The sequence below is a fragment of the Leuresthes tenuis genome, unplaced genomic scaffold (assembly GCF_036924035.1).
Source record: "Leuresthes tenuis unplaced genomic scaffold, fLeuTen1.0.hap1 SCAF_15, whole genome shotgun sequence".
Lineage (NCBI taxonomy): Eukaryota > Metazoa > Chordata > Actinopteri > Atheriniformes > Atherinopsidae > Leuresthes > Leuresthes tenuis.
Window position 1 is genome coordinate 22,494,393 of NW_027325369.1, and position 26,365 is coordinate 22,520,757.

The window sequence follows — 26,365 nt, forward strand, 5'->3', positions numbered from 1 at the left end:
CACAACAATAGAGCTGTTTTTAGATATTTCTATTAATGCCTATGTTAATATCTATCTTTTCATGAGGTGAATAATCAAATGAATACTGAAAAACTGAAGACTCAGATGTCCTGGAGGCATACACTATATGCCTAAAGCATATACTGTGAATACAATATGATTTAAGAAACTATGATTGAAGACACTCTGTTTAAATGTAATATTGCCAGAAAATGAGCAAGTTTATGTGGAAATTGTGAGGACGTGTGAGAATTTCCGAACTACTGGCCTTGAGAACTTTACTGGCCTTGAGAAGGGATTGTTAAGTTTCCTGGAATGGTTTGGAGATTTCTGACCGGATAAACCACTCCTCCCATCCAGTCATCCGTGCAATTAGTCATTTTGTGGTTTAATTCTTTTTTTTTTTTAATTGGGGGTAAAATAAATCCCATTCCATAGATCATGGGAATGTTCGTTCTTCATTAAACAGAGGACTCATCTCACTTAGATCTCTCGTAATTGCTCCTACGTGGCAGTTGTTAATTCCGAAACTTGAACAAATCCTTGTTACTTTCCAGACGAGCTAGCTAATTTGATTCAGGTACGTCACCTGATTGTGAATGGCAGAGCTGAACTTGGACTTGAGTCATGACATGTATTTGTTTTACAGAAGACTTGGTACCACTTGAACCTCTGAAAGAAAGGTTTAACACAAAAACTGAAGCGAAAATGTGATCCTGAAATAACAAGAATCCAATATAAGAACTTTTACATAGAGTTATCATTGCATGCTTTTGGATATTTTGAATTCACCTTCATTTAGCATCTATTGGCTGTGCATGTGACACGGTTGTATTTTTCCTGTGTTCAACATGGTAATAAAAAGCGAGCACTACAAGTCACTATCGACGCTTCTCAGAGCTGATAAATCTCTGTTTTAGCCTCTTGATGTCTGGAAGTTTACTGGGGTGTGAACCACACCTGTTGCTATACTACTGAGGATACTTTGACTATTACCTCCCAAACTATGGCAGCTTTTGTAAGAGCATGCAGTGCATGGTTTGCATTTAGTGATAATGGAATGCAACCAATCCATCCATAAAATAAATAAATGTTTTTTATAAAAAAAAGAGAGACCATCTGGTGTCTTATTTGCTGCGCAGCCTTTACACTGAAGGAACATTGTTACTCTGTTCTGTAATAACACCATTAGCACAACTTTGAAAGATTGCATTATCATTATGGGCGCTGTCTAACTGGAATCTCAGTTTTGTTTACAATTACAATAATTACAGACTGCGGTTCTGAACGTGAGATGTGCACTTATTTCCTGCTGATGCACAAAATGTCCAGGAGGTGACAAAAATAAAGATGTTGATGTATTCAAAGATTTTTACAGGAAATTACTTGGGAGGGTGTTGAGTTCCTTTCATTAACCGTTGCTGCTTTGGGGGTTATCAAAGTTGGGTCAAACAGCGCTTCAATAAGGCAGTGCAGAGGCACAGCTGGCAGCTATCGATAACTCTGTAATGAAAGCTAAGACTCAACTCCTATAAACCTTTCCCTTTGTTCAGACTTAACCTGGGGAAAGCTGCCAAAAAGGGTGCATCAGTGAGCAAACAAAAACTAGTACAACCATAAACTAGACTGGTTGGCTGCTGGTTAGTCAGTGAGATTGTCATACTTGCTAATATTGAGTTTAAATAATAAGATTTAATATGGATGGTTGTCAAAATATAAGACTTATGATAGTGCCGGCAAACCACTGGCTCAATTCTGCTTTTATTTGAAACAAAGACATAGACAAAAAAAACAGAAAAAGAAAAAAAATTCATACCAAAGGAAAATGGGAAGACTGGTTTCAATTTCAGAATGTACAGAGGCATTTTGGTGTCTCAGGCCACCAATTTACAATCCTCCACAGGACACAGGGCTGAGGAGATAAACACATGTGGAGCCTGAAGACTTCCTCTTTCATACAAACAGGAAGATTTCATGTTGAGAGGGTCAGGTTTGTTCACGTCTTTGCAGGTTTAGCCATAACAAATTCATCTCAACTTTATTATTTTTTTGTTTTGCTGTTGTTATTACAGTTTGACTTTGAGCTTAACATTCATTGAACTGTATTTGTGTGTCATAATGTGACACAATAAGCCCAAATGACTCGCTCTTCTCTTCCTGTTTCATTCAAAGGCGACAGTAATGACGCTGTGTGGTTTCCTGTTTATTCTCAACTAGTTTGCGATGAGAAGACGTAGGACTACAGGCCCCCACAGGAGGATCAGCCAAATGTTGCAGTAATGTAGGGTTAAAATGTTTAGTCCTCTCTTTGTTTGCCTCCTTTTTCTTTTAGTTCTCACAGAGACTGAAGTGTTCCGCTGGGAGAAAAAAATCAGTAACTCTCTTGGATTTGCATGTTTGAAAATAACCCCTTGTGAGTTCCCACTACCGAGGCAGGCTGCCCACAGAGCTGGAAGCTCTCAAAGACTCAGTGTTGAGGGAAAGAGAGTGAGTGTAAGAAGATGGCAGAAGACTAAGCGATTACTGTTACTCTTGAGAAAATTACAGCTGCAACCAGAGTCATTCTGTTGCCAAAGGCCCACACTGGCAGTGTTAACAAGTTCAGATGCTTTGTGGTGAAATCTACGGATTCCTGAATATCTCACAATCAGCATGAATCACCACATCGCTTTCGCCTCAGATGAAATGTTGCATCATTTCCAACATGTTCAGTGACGTGTGACCCAACATAAAACTTACACACCACCTGAAACAGAACCCAGCTTCATTTCAAGCTGTAAGTTTTCTTCTTATTTAGAAAGAGGACATAGAAAATGTTCTAACTTGTGTTTGAGTCCGTGTGTATTTGTATCTTTTGCAGCGCAGGCTAACATCATTGAGAAACTATTTCGTCTGCTCACTCAGTCTTTCCAGGATTAAACTGGCACCTGGACTTTTCTGGGAATCTCTGGCTGGCTTGTGAAAAACTGTCTCATGATTCATTTCTGTGCGTTTCTGTGTAATGCAAGAACAAAAAAAAAAACTGGAACAGCCTGTGAAATCCAAAAAGTGCTTTTTCATTTTAAGTAAAAGGAAGCAAAAATAATTACAACTCAACAGCATATCAAATACAACTGGTTTACACTTGTATGAATGTGCCAACGAAGCAACATGACACTCAAATCTACATGTAAACTCAAAAACTGGTCAAATGCAACTTTGTCCAGAATTACACGAGTTCAGGTACAGTAAGAGTCTCCTGTCGCGCTGCGTTGGACTTCTTGGCATTTTTCACACTCACATTTCAGGGGACTCTGACAGCTTCATTCTGTACAAATTACAAGGGGGACCGTCTTAGAGAAAGTCAGAGAAACTGAGAAGAATGACACAAATGGGAGATGGTTGAGGTTCTTATAGTTCAAGCAGTTCAGGTGCAGTGAAGGAAAAGTTTCTAAACTCCTCCTGGTTGATGGAGGGGAACACGGGGTCATCGATGGGAGTGAGGGTCGGCTCTTCCTGAGTAAATTCTGGGTCAAAGTTGTTGACGTCTTCTGGTGTTTTCTACAGGAAAATAACACAGAAATGTTACCAGCAGTGGCATTTAGGAAAAAATACCACAGCCACAAGATCTTACAAAGTAAAAGACAATCATCTATACACACGGTCATGCCATTAGTAAAGTAATTTGTGCGACTTACAATCCTTGGCTTGAACGGTGGCTCCATTTCTCTACGATTCAGTTTTTCCCAATCTATGCTAGTGAAGAAGACGTGGCTGGTCACAGCGCTCTCGCCGCCCTCCGACGCCACACAGCCAAGACGCAGTGCTGGGTTCTTGGTCAGAAACTGTGGACACAAAATGATGGGACTGATGAATTCACACAAGAAAACTAATGTGAGTGTGACTTTCGTGGAATAAAAAAAAAAAGAGAGAACTGTTTGAAGTTAGCCGATTTTATCTGATTGTTTATGAAGCTAGGTGATGCATTTTAAATTTAGCTAGCTCAAAATGGATATTTTTGGAGGAATGCCATACTGGATTGAAGCCAGTAGTCAATCCAGTCAATCCCCACCTCCAAACCCACTGACACAAACACACAGGTTGTTTCTGGCAACTCCCACATTGCTTTAGTTGGCCAAAGTTCATCTTTACTGTACGTAAAGTGTGACTGAGGTGTCTCAACTTCAAACAAAAGTGAAGCACCAGTGGAACTCCACCCATTCGTCTGCTAGCAAAGTCTGGTGGGGGTAAAGGCATGAGGAAGTGGTCAAAACAAAACCAAGAAATTAAACAAACTAAATTTGTTTGACCTTGCCTTCGGGAGGAAGCAGAAACTCTGCCTAGGCTGAATCCCTGTGTACGCCTAAGGGTTCAAACTGACATTTGCATGATGCCACAACAAACTAAGGTTTCTCTGTCTCCACAGTGATAGTTACCAGATTAACCTGACGTCACTGGAAACATTAATATGTGCTGCCACATAAGCTCAAAAACTCTCTTAACTACAAGAGCCTTTAGCTAAACAACGCTTCATGTGGCAGCACAACTAAGGGCACAGAGTTTGAGGAAGCAGCTGTGTTTGAATTACAGTTCTGAGAGCCTCCCGACGCCACACCACATAACGAGTAACAGTAATTCCCACACACCTAGACAATGTGCATGGATGGAAATTATTCTCGGTCTTATGTAGATCAAGGCCTTCCGTAAATCACTTTATGGATTATGCAGCAGGGAAGAACAGGATTGATCAGGATGCGCAGAAAATGCTTTGTTTTTAAATATACTTGAATATTGAGCTAGAATTCAGAGGAATCCAATGAAGATATCTCCCAAAATTCCTACAAAATGATAATTTCTCATGGTGACAAAAGTTACTTTTCAAAACCGCTGTATTCCTCCAAGGTTCAGGAGGTCACAATCAAGAGAGAATGCAGCCCAGTTGGCTGCAGGTCGTTTTGTAGCCCAAACACAAACATTTTGAACTAATCATCTTCTCATACTTGCAGCTTCAGGTGGGTTTTACATTCGAGTGCAGTCAACAAGCTGCAGCTCTTTGTCTATTTGACTGGTGGAGGATTGCTATTTAATAAACTGTGATATAGGAGTCATCTCACCAACTACTCAGTATTTTTCCATTTTCCAATCAGCTTCTACTGAGGTCTTTTCAGATAGTTCTGTGTGGCAAACGATCCTGTGAGTTAGGTTACAATAAAGGGAAGTTCAAACATGAATAATTTTTTTAAATGTATGCACGTCAGACTAAATCAAAGACAAACAGAACCATAGATCTGTCTTAAGCTGGCCTATGCAAAGGAGACAAGGTCAGGCGAATGAATCATTCTGCAAAAGTGCGAATGAAGGATAATCAGAACCCTACAGTGGGCTGAGAGTGTAGAGTAGTCAGGACTCACAGCTATTTGGTCAACCCTTAGTTCAGTGCATCTCATGAGGTGCCCGGCCACACTTGGCTCAGATCTGACAGGAATATCTTTCAGAAAAGTTTCTCAGTTGACCTGCCTGATGTCCAAACATAAACCAAATAGAAAATAACTCCAAAATTTGATGAGGTGGGATGTGCGGTCAGAAAACGCGTTGCCAGTTCCAGAAAGCACTAAATGAGTAATAGAGAGTTATTCTTCAGAATCACATCAGACAGAAGTGCATTACAGCCGTTAACTGTGCAAATGGTTGAGCTGTGAGCATGATTTTAATGACGCAATTTTCAGTTAGTATGAATAAATAAATAAAATAACATAAACCACACCATTTAGGCCAATATTTGAGGTCGAATTAATTTCAAGTAAGACAATCTTGTAGGGCTTAATCAGTTCAGAAGACTACAACCTCAAAGTGCATTCCACTGCAGCTGATGCTATCTTTCCATGGCTATATGTCTGTTGTGCCATTTTCAAGAACCAGACTTGCCAAGTCAGCACTACACGAAAAAGCCGTTCTCCACTAGCGAAGCAGAAAAGACTCAAAGCAATCTGATGAGACAGCACAGAAAGATTTAGCCAATAAATCAAATAGTCAGCTGACTAAAAGTCGATTTAACACTTAAATCTTTATAAAGCATGAAACACTGGTAGATTCAAGCCTCTGAAATGCAGAGATCTGTTGTATAATGTAGGTTTTAGAGAGCAGTTTGGCTTCAACCTGTTCAGAATTTGAGATTATGCAGTTTATAATTAGATAAACAATGAAAGAATTAATACAAAATAATAGCTTGTTTATGTCCCATATAACTGTTTAGATATTTAGTGTCCATCTATTCATAAAACATCTCTAAAGAAACCTTCCCAATCATTTTCTGTTATTATCAAAATAACCAGTTCATTTCACTTTTTCATTACTATTTCGTTATTTAATTCGACAGTGTGCTGTCTACATTCCCATGAACAACTTGAGAACTTGGCCGTCTGAACTTGTTTATAAGAACAAGCAGAACCTCGCAACAGGATCAGTCTTCTGTATAAATAGAGCCACAGCTTCCAAATCCATTCACACAAACACGTACAGTAGCGTGTGACTCTCAGGACAAATCAGCATGGGGGGCTGATCTGGCGTTTCCTCGACGGTCCTGGAATAACAACGAGGAACGAGGTGAACAGTGTGCAAAGAGAGGAGGAATGGAGAGAGGTGGAGCTGTCATATTTATAGCTTATGTGCTGTGGCTGGCCAGCGAACCATGCCTTAATATAGTTATGCAAGAGACCTGCGCCAAACAGCTGGCTGGCAGACTTTATAGAGCTGCCAGTCAGAATGTCAGTCTGAAGGACAGCAATTAACATGGTCACAGGTCCTCTGAGAAACTGCTCCAACTTTGATCTTTCATACTTCATGCTGTCGGCTCAGGGTTAAATAAAATATTACAACTTGTTGGCTTTTAACAATAAGGCTGGTCACAAGTCCACTGACAAAATCCTTTCCTCCATCATTACCTCGGTTTAAAAAGAGTGTCACAAACACTTCCTGCAATTGTTTTGTTGAGGGGAATAACGGCAAGAACACAATGAGTGCAGAAAGTCCTTTTTCCATCCAGCTTCATTCACCTCTTTTTTCTTATTGCTCATAAACAATAAACTGGTTGCAATATGATTGAAGACACACTCACAGCTTTGAGTATGTCGACTGCCTCTGTGCTGAGCCAAGACGCGTAAACAATCTCTTCATTGAGGATGGATTCAAAGAGATCATCTTCGTTTTCTGCCTCAAAGGGGGCGTGTCCGGACAGCATCTCATACAGCAGCACGCCAAGCGCCCACCAATCAACAGAGGGGCCGTACAGCATCTCCTGCAGGATCTGTGGAAACGGTGTGGAAAGGGTATTAGAGAATGTCCATAAACTTAAAAATCAACGACACGAGTTTTAGTCAGCAGGTGGGTTAGATAAGAGTGTTGCCAGTGAGGCAACACTGAGGAGTATGTGTTGAGAAAGTAAAGGAGGCCTTTCATAAATCCAGACACTCCATAGGGGATGGAAAAAAAAATCTCCCAAATACAAGGACACGGACCACGTTATTCCCTCATCATGAAAAGCAAGCAAGCTTCTAAATGAGGATTCTTATGAGGGGGAAAGGAAAAGAACTCACCCATGCGCTGCCTTCCAGTTAGTCAGAGTGGAATTTTAAGTGATGTGTATAGAGGACGCCGTTTGTTTTTACCGACGTGGTCTGATGCAGGAACTGGGAGCTGCATTTCTTTCTTTCTTTTTTTTTTAACTAAAACATCCTGGACTGCATGAATGCTTAATGTTGTGGGATTCATTCATTGGTGTAAACTGTCTATTTCGAAAGCAGAAATGCAGCTCATCGACAGCAACAACCAGCATGTGAAAACGTCTTGTCTTTCAGACAGGTCTTTCACATTTTGTGTTGATTTAAATTCATCTTAAAATAGATGTGATCCGTTTTTCTGCACAGACCACACTCGATTCTCCATAGTGGCAAAATGTTTCCCAATCCTAATTATTATTTAAAAGCTGAAAAATAATCAATTTACATAAACATTCAGACCCTTTGTAATGACTCACGTGTCTGAGCTGTGGTTCATCCTTTTTCAAACAGTACGCCTCGGGATGCTTTTTGAACTTGGCTGGAGTCTACCTGGTCTAAGTGAGATCATTGGACATAACTGAGAAGGCACAAACTTATCTATGGAAGTTGGTCTGGGAAGGGTGCAAGACCTATTCAGCAGAATCTGAAGTACCCCAAAGCCTCTATCATTTTCAAATGGAAGAAGTTTGGACCACAGATACATTTTTTAAAAATGTTCAGCCCAGCCAAAGTGATTCATAGATGAAAAAAAATGTAAAGCAACCCTGAGGGAAAACCCTTTTTAATAGGCAACGGTTTACATGTCATCAAGGCAGCGTCAAGCAGAACACCAAGAAAGTGTGTTTTCTGGTGAAGTGAAAGTCTTGGACTGCCCCAGTCAGAGTCTAGACCTGAATCCAGAGGAGCATCTTTGGTGAAACCTAATAACGAAAGCACACTGATGCTGCCCAGCCAGTCTGGTTGAGGTTGAATGTTTTAACCAGAAGAATGGGAGCGTAACCTCCACTGTGGAGAACTGTGTGTATGCTGATGAGGAAAGAAATGTAACTAAAGTATTTTTGTTGTTTAGTATAAGAGTAAACTGACCTCTGGAGCGATGTAATCTGGTGTCCCACAGAAAGTCCCTGTGGCCACACCTTCTAACATGCCCTCCTTGCACATCCCAAAATCTGCCAGCTTACAGTGACCGTCTTTGTCGAGAAGAACATTGTCCAGCTTCAGGTCCCTGAAAGGCAAGACACGCAGAAGGAAACAAAAGGTAAGACACTTGACCCGACTCATTGTTATCCTGCAGATACAAATTACATACTGTTAAACCACTAAAACCCATCTGACAAGGCCAGACGCACCTTGTTTCTGGTGCTTCTAAACAAATGTGATGAAAGGAGAAATTTGTGGAGGCAACGAGAGTAAACTATCTGGGTAACAGACTCTCTGGCCTTTACAGTGGCAGCCAGGAAGTTTTAAAACATTCAACAGAGCATTTCTCCAATGCGAATATTTATAATGATTAGTAAAAATTTAGACGTTTTAACTTAAAACAAAAAAAACTGGTAGGAGATGTACTTATAGTTGTTTGGACTGGATAAATATAATGATTTGGGTAAACACAGTTAGTTTTATAGACCTTTTATCGAGCCATCTGAGCTGAATTAACCTCTCGTTATCTTATGTACTCATAAGACCTTCATTTAATAGATGGCAGGAAATAAATAAACTTTGGTAGTTTTGCCGTCTTTGCTTTCGTGACTCATAAACAATATTTACACTCGTTAGTGCCCAAAGAAAGCAGTGATAAGTAGTGGTGTGTCTTAACTGTAAGAAAAAGAAACAAATAAATGTCAGATTTCTAAGTATTAGTAACTCTACTAGTGCTGCTGCTTTCTGCACATACTAATACGTCCTGATAAATCTCCTGCTCTACGTTCAGATCAGCTGGCGCTTTGTCATCTGACAGAGAGATTAAACCTGCCTCCGGCGTAAGGCTGTAATCTGTGATCAGGTGACCCAACTTCATACAAAGGTCATTGTACAGAGAACGCGTGAAGCTCGACGGGAGATACCGTGCAAGACATGCCGATAATATATCAGTTTAGGCTTCGAAGCGATTTTCATCAAACAGGATGATGAATGCACATATAGAATGGATACTGTAAAAGGGACAGGCTGACTGCTGATTAAGCACTCATTTGGTTGGTCTAATCTGGTTTGTATTACTCTGCTTTAAGCGGATTGTGTAACACTGCTTCATACTCTGCTGGTGCATGTTCTTCACTGTTTAATGAAACTTGCCAAAAATAAAAAAAAGCTCTAATGTTCAGAGGAAATATGGCACGGGAGTGAGGGAAAATGTTGAAGTATCTTTGATTTCCTCTTCAAGGAATATTACCAGGTCTGCCATTTGGTGGTCCGTGTTTGTCATGCTTCAAATCCAATTCCAGAACGCTTTAGTGTTTCTGCACAAGCATGAATGTGTCAGTTGGGAAATGTGTCCTCATCCTGGCAGTTTTACTACTGTGGCCCCATCACCGAGCTACACTGGAAGCACACATTACTATGCAAATGGCTCAAAGCACTCAACGACCCTATAATCCTTCATCCAGCAACCTGACCACACTGGAAACACAAGCCACACTTTAGACTCTGAACCTTTGTCTTTGCATTGGACACCTTGGTATCCATGATAATGACAAACAGATGAAGCAGCAACAATAGGAAGGCTCTGAACAACTGACTGAGCAAAAGGGGTGTATCAATTTGAACATTTCCAAAGAAGAGAGGAGGAAGTGCTGACAGATGCTATGATGCACAGAATAACTTTGTTTTTTTTTATCCAACTGTGGTTAGAGGACAACTGCCAGTTTTCTACAATTAAATACATCAAGTCATATCAGTAAGATGGATGACACAAGTTGGAAAAAAACATCACAGCATGCATCTAACACAGTTTCACATAAGTCAGTTCACATTCAAGAGCTTTTGGTGAGCAGCCTCTCAATCTGTATTTGGTCAGCTCTCTTTACTAAACCCATAGTTAGTCAGCCAGTGTGAGTTCAAGCATTGAACAAAGCTTTCAGATATCAAAAGCTTCATCTTTACATCTTCAAACTTCTCTCGACGAACAGGAGACACGGACGCCGTAGCGTTGACCTTTATCTGAAGCTGAAAGAGCAACACAGGGATAACTGGTCAAGTCAGGAGAACACGTGCCTGTGGCACAACACAGTGACTGAGGCTGCGATCTAATATTAAGGAAGCGGCTGGAGATTTTCTTCTACCTCCTCAATCTGATGTTCAAGCTACTATTTTGGATTTTTAAACTGCTGTGGTTGGAACGTACACGCTGCGAGGGGCATGTTAAGCTAAAAGTCATGCTATGAAGCGCAGGCTGACACGGGCAACTAAATATAACTCAGAATTCACCGTTAGCTCACATGATGTTCCCCCATCCCTATCATTATGGCCCACTGCTCTGCCACCCAACTCCCCGCAGCCAGATGCCACAGAGAGGGTCTTAAACTTTAAACTACATTTTCTGAGGCAGGGAGAGCAGCAGTGCTATGAGTGATGAACACATAGAAAACAACATTAGCGGTACATCCGTCATTAAGGATAACGGTTCCAATTAACCAGCGGTTTTCAAATCAATAGTTTTGCGAAGTATAATGTCACAAATTTGTCATTTACTCTTAATGACAGTAACCCAGCATGCAATATTGTATTTCACCTCTATAGAGTTGAATTAAAAAGTATTTGTCGGAAGACGTTTGGGAACTTGGAGTTACAAGGCTTTTTGAATTTCATCTAAGTCAAAATGACACAATCTGACTTAACCGACAGCACACAATGAATCTGCCTTTTGTCACACTGGGAAACCTCCTCTGGCAAAAACCAACTCCATCACCAACTAACAATGACATTTGTGCAACGATGAGGAGAAATTTGGAGTCGTTGCTATCGACCAAAGTGTTGCAGATCAATAATGTTTCCAGGATGTTTTGATTGAACAACCCTGTTACGGCCATTTTACTGCATCTCTGCTGGATTAGGCTCAGGACTTTGGGCTGGTGAGTCCAAAACATACATTTTCTTATTTTCTACCATTCTGTTGCAAATTAAGTTATGTGCTTCGGCCCATTGTGTTGCTGGGACTACCAACTTCACTAAAACCTTAAATAATGGACGACTGGCTTGGTATTATCCCGAATGCCTCATTTAGGCCCTGAGGTAGAAAAAGCTGTGAGGCATGCTGGGTTTAGATTTAAGTCCTAACACGGTGTTGTACACTTTTGCAAAGAAGTTCTAACTATTGTCTCATCTGTCAACAGAACATCACTGTTGAGTCGAGTTAACAAATCTGGATTTCATTAGAGCCGAGAGTGACAGTTTAACACATGGGCTGCATGTGTTGATTGTCAGTCATTATTTCTAAAGCTTTTAGCCATGTTTGAAATCATTTGGTTGTTTTTAGTGTAACGCAAACATGTTAATTATTCAATCAAGGCTATCATACATCTACAGGCTCTCCATTTTTCAAAAGATTACACAACAATAATCAAGGCAAGCTGTAGAGCCCTGCGCAGGTCTTTGCTGTTACCCTTTGGTTGTTTTTGTCCTCTTACAGGGTTTGCGATACACTATGTTGGTGAGATCTTTGCAAGACATTGACCCTTGGTAGAGTAGCAACAGTGCTGAATTTCAGCCATCTGTAGAAAGTCCACCCTATTGCAGATTGACGAACATTAAGCAGTTTAGAAATGCTTTTGCTGCCTTTTCCAGCTTTGCACAACTCTGTAATGCTTCCCCCTTCAATACACTGAGAAGTGTTAAGAGCACATTCCAAATAGCTTCTTCAAAAGCTATCTGGATTAGACCGCATCTGTGAGCAATCAGAAACACAGAAATCCTGGTATTTCCAAGGGGCTCTCAAACTTTGTCATGTAACTGTAATGTTCAAAACGTAGCTGAGTCATCATAACGTGTCGAGGGTGAGCTCCAAAAACACCAAGCCAACAATTTCTAAACAGCATTTCAATGACAGGTTGGCACCAACATGAACTTTGTTACAGTTTGTGAAGTTTTCCTTTGAAAAGAAATTCAAGCAGAACTGGTGCATGTGTGCCTAGGTCAAACCTGTAAATGATGCCTTTGCTGTGCAGGAACATGAGAGCAGAGGTGATCTCTGCTGTGTAGAAACGCGCTCTGGCCTCTTCAAACTTCCTGGACTTCTGGATGTGGAACATGAGGTCGCCACCATTAACAAACTCCATCACGAAGAAGAGACGGTCCTGCCATATCAATTGGGAGATGACATTTACCCAAATGCACAGAGACCACAGCAGCCTCACAGAGGCTACCGTGTTATTAAAGAACCAGTGACTAAGGACACTGCTTCAAGGATGGTACATGGCTGCTTCTCAGAAATTTCACACATCCATTTAATGGGATTCTGTGAAACCAACCACTGCTTTAAGTAACATTAAATGTTGATCAAACTCATAAATCTTTCTCTTCTCATTGCAGGCCATGGTCAATAGGCGATCTAGAGAATGGGGAAAATATATTTTTTTAAAACACAGTCGGCACGTGATTTACAGATCTGACTGCTGAAGTGAACAGAACGTTTATAACTGACTAAAATGGATGTGTTTTACACCCAGCAAATACACATGTCTCCAAATGGAGAGCTGCCTTATTTTATAATTGTAAAATATATATGTGTTACTTGTGGGCCAAAAGATTCAAATAGAATAATATTTTTAAAAAAACAGTTTTAAAAATAACGGAATTATGTTCCCCCCTGAACCACACTCAGAACCCACAGAGTTTCTCTGCTTTTGCTTCCCATCCCAACAAACTTCCATTTATACAATAAAAATAACCCAGTGAAGAGCTTAAGCTGATGCAACATTACATACAAGAAGTCTAAAGCTCCTTTTAGACATGCAGCAGTGGGGTAATTTGGTTTTCTTATCAGCTTTTCAGAGGACTACGACAGCTTGTGCAATTGAATAAATAAATAAGGATTTCAAAGCCTTCCTACTCCACGGTTTTACCCATGATAATTAACTTCACAGCATCAGAGCCAAATCAACTTTTTTTTTCAACTGTTCCCATCCACTGCTGTTTTAACACATCACAGCATGCTTCTCATCTAGACAGGAATCACTTATAGCTTTATGTAGATGCATGGGAAGCTCGTCATTAGCCAAACAGCGGTGACTATGTGGAAACGGTGTCTTCAAGGAGACTAAATGACTGTTTTTCACAAGTAGACAACTATGCTGTCACTGCGGTATAATTAAACCCTCACAAGTAAAAGACTTAAAAATGTAAATGTGATTTTTATCTGCTTCCATCCACTTCTAATATGAACTGGTATGGCGATATAACACGATTTTATGAGAAAAATGACTCCATAAAGACACAAATGTAACCATAAACACTGTTGCAATCTGTTCAGGAAACAGGTGATCAGATTAAAATGCTAAATAAAATGATGAGAGGTGGTGCAACACTTTTTTTGTGGTTGCATGCCGGTTTGAACTGGTGAGCTACGGTTTGAACAACTGACTCACTCAGAAGTAGTTAAGGAATGATTCAAACAACTAAGGCAGATTAGGAGTGTTTTGTGGGAGCCGGAGAAACGGTTCTTCCCGTTTCACATTCTCTCAGATACAAAACTGGGGAACTGCTGCCACCTGCTGACCATGTAAAGAAGTGCAATGTGAAAGAGAAAAAAAACTGCCTGAAAGCTGCCTAAAAGGTGGATTAAAACGCTTTTTTTTGTGGAGCTCAGAGTGTTGACAGTTAATATAAACAGTATGGATATAAAATGCATTTAACTGAAAGTGCAAGTCCACTTGACGTGAACCTACCGATGTCTGGAAGCAGCAGTAAAGCTGCGTGAGGTACGGGTGACAGCGGGCCAGGGACAGCACTCGCTTTTCTGTCATAGTACATTCGACATCATCGTCCTGCAAAATGATGTCCTTCTTCAACACCTTGACGGCAAAAACACGATCTTTGTCATTTAGCCTCGCCAACATCACCTGCAGACACCACATGCAAACAAAAAAAAGTTACAGCTTAGGAGCGAGAAAAGGCTGGTGAGCGAGCCTTTAGATTTAAAAGGTCAAACCATCACCAACACCTTACTCACACAGCTGTTTATAGTAAGTGTGGATCAAACCTGTACCACATTCAGAAAAAAAAAAATCTTTGGACCAATTCTTTATTTAAGGTCAATCTGTTGTCATTTTAACATACTTCAATATTTAGGTCATTAGTTAATTGTTCTGCTGCAACAACCAACCTACCACACCGATACTACTTGTTAAGAGCAGGAAATCTTAATAAACTTGGGAGCTCCTTTTCAGCTCTTGATGGCAGCAAAATGTCAAGACCCGGAGACACTAAAGCATCTGTAAATTATGATGCTTTTTTTTTTTTTTTTTAGCCAAATTTGATCTTTTAATTGTTTTCATCATGGTATCCAAAACCCTGTTTTATGTCACATGTTGATTTTACAATTAAACCATAGTTCATACCATTTTAATATCATGGACATTCAAGGTTCTTTTTTCCAGAGAGAACTGGCTTGATGTGCAGACAAGGATTGTTGGTACTTTACCAGAAATCTTCTGGTGCACATAGAGGAATGTCATTAGTCTAGAGCAGAAGGATTATCGGACTCTAAGCAAATAATTTGCAAATAATTTTCAGTGTCCAGCTGTTACTCTAGAGATGTTTGTGAGCATGATGTGTTGTGCTTAGCTAAAAGGTTCACACACAGGTTCAAGTGAAAATATTGCAAATGCTAAAACAATGAAGTCGGTGTGGACGGTACAGCAACCCATGTGCTTACTGATGAAATAGAAGGGATTGCCTTTTCTTCTGCATATATTTGGATAACTGCAGCCTGATACACCTTTATACAATTTATTTTGTGACACTTTGTTGTATTCAGGTAATTGTTATAGTCGGTAATATTTACAAGCATGAAAATCCCATATTTCACCAGCTTCATTACTACATGTAATATTCCTTTTTTTATCCTTTATCCATGTCATTCCCACCTTGCCAAAGCTGCCCTTTCCAAGAACTTGGAGGAACATGAAGTCTTCAAATCCCAGCTGAGGAGTCTCCTGTTGAACTTCTGTAATTGCGCTCTCCCTCCTCTCAGAAGGTGCCCTCCTCTGCTCTGAATTCTTGACCTGCTAGAGCCAAAAAGATTAACTCACACAGTCACACCTTTGACGAAAAGTTGTTCGACTCGTTGTAAATAAAAATCAAAGCCTTTGTACCAATGTGTTTCGTTTGGAAAGCCCCCCAGCTTGAAGACCCATCTCTGCGAGCTTATTGGCTAGTTCCACACTGTTGACGCCACAGTTAGGAGCAACGTTGCCTTTGCAGCGGATGTGAACGTTCATTTTGCAGACTGAAAAGAAGAGCAACACAAACTATCAATACAAGACAAGTCATTGATCTGCATTTTCAGACCCAAATTTGGATGTGGACCTTACTTTTACAGTGTAGCCCCTGTCGGACAATTCCCCACAGCAATGAGCCGCAGTGGTCACAGAAGGTGGGCGACTTGTAGTTGTGGATGTTGAACTTATGAGGAACATTAATGCTGAAGCCCTGGGTGATGGGCTGCAGAGACACAACACTGTTATCAGGTACTCTAAACAAGCAATTGTGTGTTTCAACAGTGTGTTCAACAATGAGCGCCGTTATTCTAGATAACAGCCACAATGAGTAATTTGAGAAACAAAACTGCACAAAGAGCATGGGTACTTTTATAGAAATATATCGATGCATTAGAAGCACACGTGGAAAGTCTAGTGAAGTACAATGTTCCAGTTCAGTGGTCGACACACACACACAGAAACAGGAAGCTGCATGGTCTGTCGATCATCGCAGGTGTAAATCAGCAGTGGGTGAGTTTGTGTGTAGGAGGGGGCTGCTATTTTTGCATTTCCTGCATTATGTTTTAAAAAAAACACTGCTTGAAATCTGATAAATAACAGCTACAGACAAGCGCCTGAAACTTTTGGACACACCAGTTAGTTTGTTTTTCCTCTGATGCTCTGTGAAGACATCCCGCTCTTGTGGCTTTAGCTGTACTCACCTTTTCTTTTGTCGTCTTCTTCATGCGAGGACACACAGTGACGACCAGCTGGTGGCACCGTTTATGAACTACACAGGTGCACACTGAAAGAAAAAAACAAGGTCATACCCATAGCTTCTACGTGTATTATTAGGAGACTGTGATGGAAGGCCCAAAGAGAATATGAGGTCTCCTTACCTTGACACTGGTAACCCTGCTTTCCAAAAACACCCCTATAACAGAGACAGAGTCACGGTTACACCTCCTGCACATAGATATGTGTAGGCACAAGTTGTTCTCATTCAACTCTCTCACCAGATGAACTCCTTGCAGTGGAAACAGAAGGTGGGCTGACGGAGGAAAGTGGACATGAACTTGTGTCCGTTGACCTGATGGATCTTCCGTTTCACGGCCCCCTGCCGCGTCCTTGTAAACTGCTTGTAGGTTTTCTCTTTCAACATGGCGTCATCTGGCAACGAGACAAGAGCATATGTTTGGAAGTAGACAGCAAAGAGGTGCTGCTGCCAATGTCCTTTTTAAAAAGCTAAGGCTCGAAACAAGGGTATAATTTAGAAGTAAAATACTGTTGAGTGTCTATGAGTAGCCTTTTCATGTTTGCATTTTGAAAGGGGTAAACTCAGAAAACAAACCAGAAAATTCCTCATCCAGTTTGGGTGTTCTGCTTTTGTTTGTGGGTATTTCAATTAGGGTTTATTCCACCTGGGAACTTTGTTAATTTGAATCACTCACAGTGCCTTCACAAGATCACATCCAAGCAGCGACCTCTGTGGCTCTGAGGTACTAAAGGCTGCAGTTCCTTAAATGGCCACTTGAGGTCGCCTCCAAGGGCGGGTTAATTGATGAAGGGTTGAGTCAAGATATCATTAAGACATCAGAAAATGAAAAAAATGGACTCCAAAAAAACCTAAAAGTGAAATCTTTAACTCTCTCTTCTTGTCCAACCAACAGATCAGAGGCATTAAATCTAAAATAGTTTGAAACACTGAAAATTCAGCAAATTGCCAATAAAACTGGAAAAGTTTGGCAGTTTTGACTTCAAATATCACTAAATGACAACACTGCCCTCAACTGTTTCTGTACTGATATAAAATTCATATTTATTATTATTAGCACGATTTTTTGTTTTAAGTACAATGGCCTGACATGCCCCGTCTGACTTGACTTGACAGATTCCTGCTTGACTGGTTGCTTAGAAGGAATTTCCCCATGATTTAAGAAACTGATCAAATCTGAATCCCACTTAATCATTTCCCATATTATCAAACCCTGACTGTGGCATGTGAAAAAGTTTTACAACAGATGGTTTTATGCTGCAGTCATGTTTTATTGTTTTAAAATGATTCAATGTATCTCAAATAACTAGTAGAACAAACAAAGAGTAGGAGGAAGAGAGGTGGAATATGAGACATAAATCTAAATGAAGTTAAAAGTTCTTGGTGTGATATGCGGTGCTAATTCACGTGGATCTGTTTGACGCTGTGTGCGACGTAGCTCTATGAGTCTCGGCACATACGAGTGAAAGTATACCAAAGCCACCTGAGAGATGAAAACCACACATGCGTTATGGAAATCTGTGTGCGGAGCCCACACTGTACCCCCGCCGACAAAAGATAAAACTGCGGGGGTATGAAGAGAGGTGTTAAATTCTGGCTGAACTTCTGCAAGACCCTTTTTCTGCATGCAGCTACTTTTCTCTGTAAAAGGACAAGAGATGTTTCAAGCCCAGAGAAGCCTTTGATCAGTTTGTCTTGAAAACATTTGACAGAAGAAAGCTTCAAGTGCATACTGACACAAACAGGGTAATAATTAGATTCTGGTTATCAACTTTCAATAAGGTTACACTGAGATGAGCATCACAGCGTTGTACATTTTACATGTGCTCTTTGATATTTTGTGTGTGAGAGTGTGTGTTGAGTACTGAAACTTCTCTTCTCTGTAACTGAACCCCTTAAAAAGCTGCTCCCTTATTTCTTCCCTTATTACTCCACCTTTGCATGGCGAGGGGGGGTTGGTAAAGCTCGGATCGCACACAGCGACATCATTTTGACTAAGCCTCCCAAATCTCAGAATGAGGAAGAGCCAGCATGGTTATATTCGAACCCTCCTTCCACAAAGACTGTTGCTGTGCTTTGTGCCATGTTTAATACAAGTAAAAGACACACCGGGAATAATCTTTGTTTCCCCTCGCTACCAGAAAACAGCGAGAATCACATATTGCTCACTGGTTTCATCTGAACTGTGTGACTATCTTTTAGCAAGAGTTTGAATGCAACAAACACTCCCTTTTATATACAGGACCATACTTCACCATTAAGGGAAAACAAGAAAGTGACTTCCTCCACAGACAGCTGTGCAAGTGGGCAGTAAACACGCTTTCTCCGGCAGACACTCATCATTTTTACAAAGTAGTTGCTTTATCTAAACTGCTTTCACTGAACAAACTTTGCTGCAGTTCAACTTCCTCCAGCGGGAAGAACTTTCCAGAAAGCAGGGCTATGTTCTGACTACAGGAACTTCTGACTTCTGACTTTCCAAATGAAAGAGCACCAGTCTAAATATGAATTTGATTAAATCATTCAATCATTTATATTTTCTAAAACATGAATTAATTTTGTAATTAAGTGTAAACTGCTTTGTATCAGACATCTGATGCTGAACCAACCATTACTAACAGGATCAGGGTGTGACGACAGCATTACTGTACAGCGGCAGCTCTCTTTGGAGTGGACCAGCACAGTGATAACGCCAGAAGAAGCAGTTTTTGTCACACTGCAGTACCCTGCTGTCAAACAAATGTTACCACGGACTTGTGTTTCTAACAAAGTTTATCAAATGAAAAATCTGCGGGAAAACCCTGGGGGTAGCTCTAATTATTGAGTACTGCTAATTCAATTCAATTGAATTCAGTTTTATTTATATAGCGCCAAATTACAACAATTGTCATCTCAAGGCACTTAAATAATATAGTCCAATTCAAGCCAATTGGGATTCAATTCATTGTAATCATAATCCAATGAAATCCAATTAATTACAAATCACTCGAACAACACAGCACATCGCCTCAACTTCTCAGAGCTGCAAAGTCACTTCTTCTCGTATAATTTAAATGGCTTAGTCATACTGATTTGAGCTTTAAAGCTAATTCCTGAAGAAGGCTAACTTTTTTCTTCTAACACTTAGCTTGATGGAGTACACCTGGCACAAACCAACCTATAGAGTTGGTGTCAAGACATTACACAGGAGCATCCACCACGATATTGTATGCATACAGAGCCTCTATTATTACACGCAGCAGTTGGACAAAGATAATGATTATTCGTAACAACAGGCTGTGTTTCATCTGCGAAACACAGCCTGGACCGGACTGACTGGGTTTGGCAGACTTGTTGTAGAATGTCAGAAGGAGAAGTGCAATGTTGATGTATGGGCATGAGGAGGAACAATGGGCTGAATATCACGAGTGTAGAAGGCCATACCATCAGTGAAAGATCCAATGAGTGAAACATGGACATAGACCTTGCCCTCTGGCTCCAAGTCCATCTGCAGACACAAACACAACACACAATTACTTCTTAATAATAATAAAAAAAAAATACAAACAGAAAGAGAAAAGTATATTTACAGCAAATAAAAACAAATCTATAACCAAAGATGTCGTTAAACTAATGTATACATAAAAAAAAAGCACCAAATCAAAGAGAAATTCAGTCAGGATAATGGATAAAGAGCATATGTGAGAAGGTGTCTGCTTCGGACTTTCAGTCTCAGCATCCTGAAGACGCAGCTATTTCCCCGCATGTTTTTCATTCCTCTGCAACTACGTAATATCAGAGGAATCTCGATGTCTCGCCAGAAAGAGCAGAGCAGGTCGGGCAGGTTGAGGCGGTTGAAGTGACCTCATGCATACCCATGAATCCTATTTTAAACATCACATTAAAGGGGGCCTTTTTGGAGGTGGACCATGACAGACTAGCAGAAGGTACTTCCCTTTGCAACTACTAAGTGGAAATCACTTAGTAGATTTCACTTTTAGGTTTTTTTGGAGACCATTTTTTTCATTTTCTGATGTCTTAATGATATCTTGAGTCAATCATGAAAAAAAACACTGACGTGGCAAAGCAACATATGTAGAAAAAAAACCCAAAATGTGCTAATCTGTGATATCTCAGGTGGCTCATTTCGAGTGAAACTCAATTCAAGGAAGAGGTGATCTTTTCACTTCTTGTAAAACCTCTTTGCTTTTGTTTTCAGTTACCTGTACACACCGTTTATGTCATCAGAAAGTCTAGACAGCGAGTTGTTCCTTCCTCTGTGACAGTTTCTCCCTTGCCCACTCCGGCCAAAGATGAACTGATAGATGCATAAGTAATTTCACAAGTATGACCCACTCTGAATGACTTGTTGTTGTCAGATTACCTCTGTGTTGAGATCCCTCTGACTTCACTAGATTTCAGCACAGAATGAGGGCTGTGAATCACTTCCATTTGTCCCTTTTCTTTGTAGTTACTTGAAGCAGGGAAGTGCAGAACCACAGTAATCAATAACTCTATTGATGTCTATGTAAGTATTCTAATGAGACCGATGAAGCGGATCGGATCTTGTAGAACCAACTGTCAGTCTACTTCAGGGAAGCAGACATCCAGCTTTAAGATTAGGTTTAAAACTTTCCTTTTAACAAAGCTTATATTTAGGCATGGGTCAGGTGATCCCTAAACATCCCATAATTAAGCTGCTATAGGCCTAGACTACTGTGGGGCCTCTTATGTCACACCTTTCCTCACTTTGCTCTCGCCCCCGCTCCCTCTGCTCTTGGCATTATTGTTGCCATTAACTTGTGTTTCTCTGTCTCAGCGGGAATCCTTTGAATGGTGTTACGGTGGTTGTTGTCCCCTCTTTTCTGTCCTCTCAAAGCCCAGCTGGTGGAGGCGGATGGTCGACCCTTCCCTGAGACTGGTTCTAATGGAGGTTACTTCCTGTTAAAAGGGAGTTGTTTCTCTCCACAGTTGCCTCATGCACGCTCAGGACAGGAGATTTGGACTGAAGAGACGTTTCGGTGCAATCTGTTGGTTTCCTTAGCCAGGAAATTATTTATGAATTGGCTTTTTTGAACTGGACTAATTTTGAATTTGACGAAAACGGATTTGAATGGATAATAATTACAATGAATTGGGCACAAATTGGTTTGAATTGGACTGCATCATTGACGATCAGTGGCGCTATATAAATAAACTGAACTGAATCTAAAATAGATGCAACTGCCTCCTGTCAGCATAAAGCCCAGTTAAAAAGCAGAACATTCTCATGCTGTATCACAAAGGAGGAAGTTTTTACTTTTTTTTAAACATGAGCTGAGGGTGGGAGCTTTTGTTTAGTCAAGCAAGCAGTTTACTAGACGTGGAAAATGTTGAGGGGCTCCATTTAACCCAGTTTCAGTTTTGTCACTTAGAGGTCTATGAAACAAAAGCAACAACGCATGTCACAGATGCTGAGTGGAACCAACACAGCGTGAAATAAAAAGCTGCCAAACAATTGAACAACAACTCTGACATGTTACAGAGCAGAGTCATGTAGTGTCAGCAGCAGGTGGGAGGCAAAGGAAGCTGGCCTCTCGTGTGCAAATGTCATGCGCTGCACATTTCAGGCTGTGGTTTGATATAAGAAACTGAGTAATTTCCCAAGAAATATTAATAGTGTTGACTTTACATTTGTGTCAGCAGAGACAGTCAGCATTTTGGTGGTGGAAGTGAATTCGTTTCCTGAACTGTGTGAACAGAGCGATCGTGAACTCACTGGATAAAAAGTAAGAGGGAAAAGGGGAGCAGCTGGATAAGAGCCAACAGAGAACGAGTCTGTTAGCAGGGAGCCTTAGAGCGCCTATCAGCTGGTGGGAAAAACTCTGATAAACAGTGCTGTGGGCGTGTGGAGGCTTGCGCCCAACATATGAAAGCAACCAGCCCAGCACTTATTTTGCACAGCAGAGAGCTCTTCATAGTTCAGATGTAGCGGATAACAACTTCGAGTTTGAACCTCGAAGTGAGAAAGGCAACTGCAGACCAAGTTCCACTTTCACACCACTTCCTCATAATGCTTGGGGTCTCGGGTGAAAATGCGAGAAAAGCATTCTTGAGAGTTACGTTTTTCCTGTAAGTCTTCTCAACTGATCTGGACTGAAGTCAGCTCACAGATGTGCAAGCATTTCTAATTTCCATATAGAACTTGAACTGTCCATTATCATTTTAAAAAAAAATGCAGTTATTGGTGGTGACTTCCATGCATTTCTTCAAGAGGCACTGACAAAAAAAAAAAAGCACTTGTTGCTTTTTAAAATGAAACAATGAAAAGCAAACGTATTCATTTCTAGAAGTTTCCAATTTCATTCACTGCATCGTCAAATTGGTTTCAAACGTTTGAAGCACCAGCTTGTTTGAGTTGAGCAGCATTACGCGGCAGTTACTGTAAGGCCTCTTTCTGCATCAAACGGTTCATGCAAAGGACATTTTTCGAACAGATGTACTGTACTGGCATAAGGAGATTATCAGCGTGAGGACAACACGGCTATAAGCGTGAAACAATTCTGTGGTGGTACACAGTGAGAAAGCTGTTCCAGGCCCAGACAGGTTCAGGTTACGCTCAACAACACCTGCAGTGGCTTAATGTCCTGGAGGGATGAAAGTAAGTCAGAAAGGGGGAACTCCGGTTTGAAGGGGCAGTTTTTGTTTGCATCTAGAAGAGAGTGGGATGAATGTGCGACTTTATTTTAAGCCTCGATGAGGTCAGCTTTGCCTCACTGTCACATGTGTTGTAACAACACGGCAGCAATACTGCTCAGAAAAACAGACCTCGTTCAAACCTCAATCTACTAAATTTGGCTAAATGCAAAACCCTGGAAACGTCAGGAGGGAGAAGTGTGAAAGTTATAAATATGTCTGTGCAGCCTGACTGATTACAGAGCATGTCTGGACAATGTGTGCGCTTGTGCACTTTGCCGCTCATCTTAAGCAGAATTAACACCAGGTCGCGGCACGTGTGGTTAGACACCGCATTTGCTGTCGATTACAGTCAAAGCTCCTAAGCCAATAAGTGCAAGACACATCCAGCGAAACGGCCTCAGACATGAAGAAGACATTGACACTGTTAAGAGCCCCTCTCAAAGAGCACTGAGCTCAGGGCTGTTTTTTTCAGGCTCAAAATCATACAAAGTCACTGAAAAAAAGAGCCTTTACTGGTTCATAGAGGAGTCAGCCTTTTCTAACTTTGTTGCTTTTGACTGCACATAAATCACTCACCAGATTCACATTTTTAGTTTAGTATTTTTCCAGTAGTGTGTGGAGATCTGATCACCAACTGACTGACTTGAGAGCGCAAAAACCTTCTGGTTGAGCTTCGTTCTTTTTAAAGAAACGCAGCATTCAGGCCTGTCACACCTGCTGCGTAATCACAATTACTTGATCATACGGAATGATAATCGCAACATTTTTCCATTCACGGTTTCTAAAACAGCTGGAACAAACTAAGACTAAACTAAGATACTATAAATGTCACGTTCCCATCAGCTTCCACCGTTTAAACCACTTTCTTCCTCGAGAAGACAACAGCAGTTTAATCAGAGGATCTTAACCGCCAAATATTCAACTGAATGCATTTTGAAGGAGATCTGCTGACACTTCTCGGTTTGTGTATTGCTTAATAATTACTCAACCGCTAACTTTTTTAAGACAAAATAAAAAAAGCAATAATAAACTTAAGATTGTTTCCGACTTAAGGAAACATTTTTTTCTTTTTTTTTTTAAATTTCCATTCCTTCTTAATTCTCTTTGCTGTTGCAAGAGAAGGGCCGACTGAAGGACTAAAAAAAGCCCTGCTATTCTTTAAGTGCTGTTATCTTACACGTCAGATGACTTCAAAGCAGGGTGGATGCCTGCAACAGCAAGTTTCATCTCTCTGTCATGCTAGCTCAACCAAGATACAGTGCCATAGAGGAAGAGGTCATAGAAACCAAGTCCCATGTTCAGCACTGGGGAAACGCCTAAATATCACTTACTAACCAAAGAAGACAGTTGTCTCTGTGGACTCCCATATCAAAGAGGGGGCAGCTGGATTCTTTTGAGATCACACTTGAAACAATCAGCTGCACCAGATCAGATAACACTGCATCACAACTAGTGTGGAACTGTTGAGAAGACACCACAACAGCATTGAATAATTCAAGCAAAGTTCTGCGCTTTTCATTGTCTGATGGCCCTTTTGGATATGCTGGCGAAATGTGAAAGTTTTAGCTTGTTAAGGGGGGATTTTGGGATATTTTGTGTAAAATTATTCACCTAGAAAACAATTGTTTGTGGCTGGAAGAGGACGCGATTAGCCGCGACACAGACCGAACAACACTGCAAAACAGTGAACCCCTTGGTTTCAAGCCAGCTCAAAACCTTGAGGAGGCCGTATGTCCGACTTTCAGCAGAAAGGTGATGATCAGTCATGTCTATGGAAACCTAATGAACATAAGTTAGGAGTCACGTGTGTCTGACAAACCAGGCCAAGGATTACAGCAATTTGGTAAATCATCCATGAATCAATTAGTGATTACAGTCCAGTCAGGATTACCATCACAGCAAAAGCCCTGCCCAGAACAAAGCAGGCACCACCTCCGGTTTCATCGTTGTTGATCAACTACAATCCAGTTTGACGTTTTGAACTCGAAAGGGATCAACCGAGACTGGTTCTGCATCCTTGTCAGATCTTGTAAGGGAACACCCCGTGTCTGAAGTTGGGTCAGGGTGGTTTGACCCTAACTCACCTCTTTCATGGTCACTCTAAAGCATGAAATGAATCCTGCCCGCAGATCAAGACACAAATTATAGCTGCACTGAATTACCAAAGGGTATTAGTATTGTGATGACTCAGTGTGGTGGAGGGGTCCAAACGGTACATCTGTGCCCTAAAACACCCTAAAAAAGGTTAAACAAATGTCGTCACACAACTTGCATCTTAAACTCACCCATCCCTCAAAGGTCTCCCCTGTGTTGGAGGTTTTGATGAGGTCCTCGAACTGGATGGTGCAGTTGGCCACAAAGTCGTCATATCCAATTGGAGTATCGTGGAAAACGGCCAGCTCTATCTGCTTGCCATTGTTCACGTTCAGGCAGAACTCCTCGTTGTAAGTGGGCATGTTGGTTTTCTGCTTGGTGTGCGTTTGTCCAATTTTGTAGTCGTCTACCTTCACCACGATGTAGGGGTCGAGAGACGGAGGAGCCTTGTTGAAGATGACAGAGTGGCGCGTGGAGAAGGTTGTCGGTTTGAGGTCCAGCGCCTCGCCGATCCGGAGCTTTAGATACCCATTAAACTTCATTGTAACAGAGTTTACCAAGCAACGCAAAACAGAAAAGAAGTGAGGAGAAGCACAAAAGCAAGATGCATTAAGGAAAAAAAAGCATTCACACCCAGATCATGAGAACAGAGGACTCTGCTATTTTAAAAAAAGGTCCCTGTGAAGAGTCTTCACTCTGGTGTTAACCGCGGCGCAGTGTTGAAACCATCCTGACATGGACCAGCTGATCTGCTCTCAGCACACACATTACTGTCAGTGTCCAGCCCTTGTGTGCAGTCTCGGTGTAAACCTGTTCCAAGAGCTTTCAGTAAATAGGAAGCACCAATACCAACATGCCGAGCATGCGACTCGAGTTCCGCATTACTTGTCACA

The 26,365-nt window shown here is 41.0% G+C and overlaps 1 protein-coding gene across 1 annotated transcript; it reads right to left on the reverse strand.

Moving 5' to 3' along the window:
- Nucleotides 1–3,040: 3,040 nt before the first annotated feature.
- Nucleotides 3,041–26,365, reverse strand: prkcha (protein kinase C, eta, a). The gene is made up of 14 exons (XM_072364921.1): nucleotides 25,664–26,365; nucleotides 20,145–20,208; nucleotides 16,963–17,116; nucleotides 16,846–16,880; nucleotides 16,669–16,751; nucleotides 16,061–16,190; nucleotides 15,842–15,975; nucleotides 15,614–15,751; nucleotides 14,414–14,587; nucleotides 12,669–12,823; nucleotides 8,622–8,760; nucleotides 7,094–7,282; nucleotides 3,678–3,824; nucleotides 3,041–3,540 (listed from the first exon to the last, which is right to left on the reverse strand). The coding sequence occupies exons 1-14, from the start codon at nucleotides 26,012–26,014 to the stop codon at nucleotides 3,391–3,393; spliced, it is 2,043 nt and encodes a 680-aa protein (XP_072221022.1). The 5' UTR covers nucleotides 26,015–26,365; the 3' UTR covers nucleotides 3,041–3,390.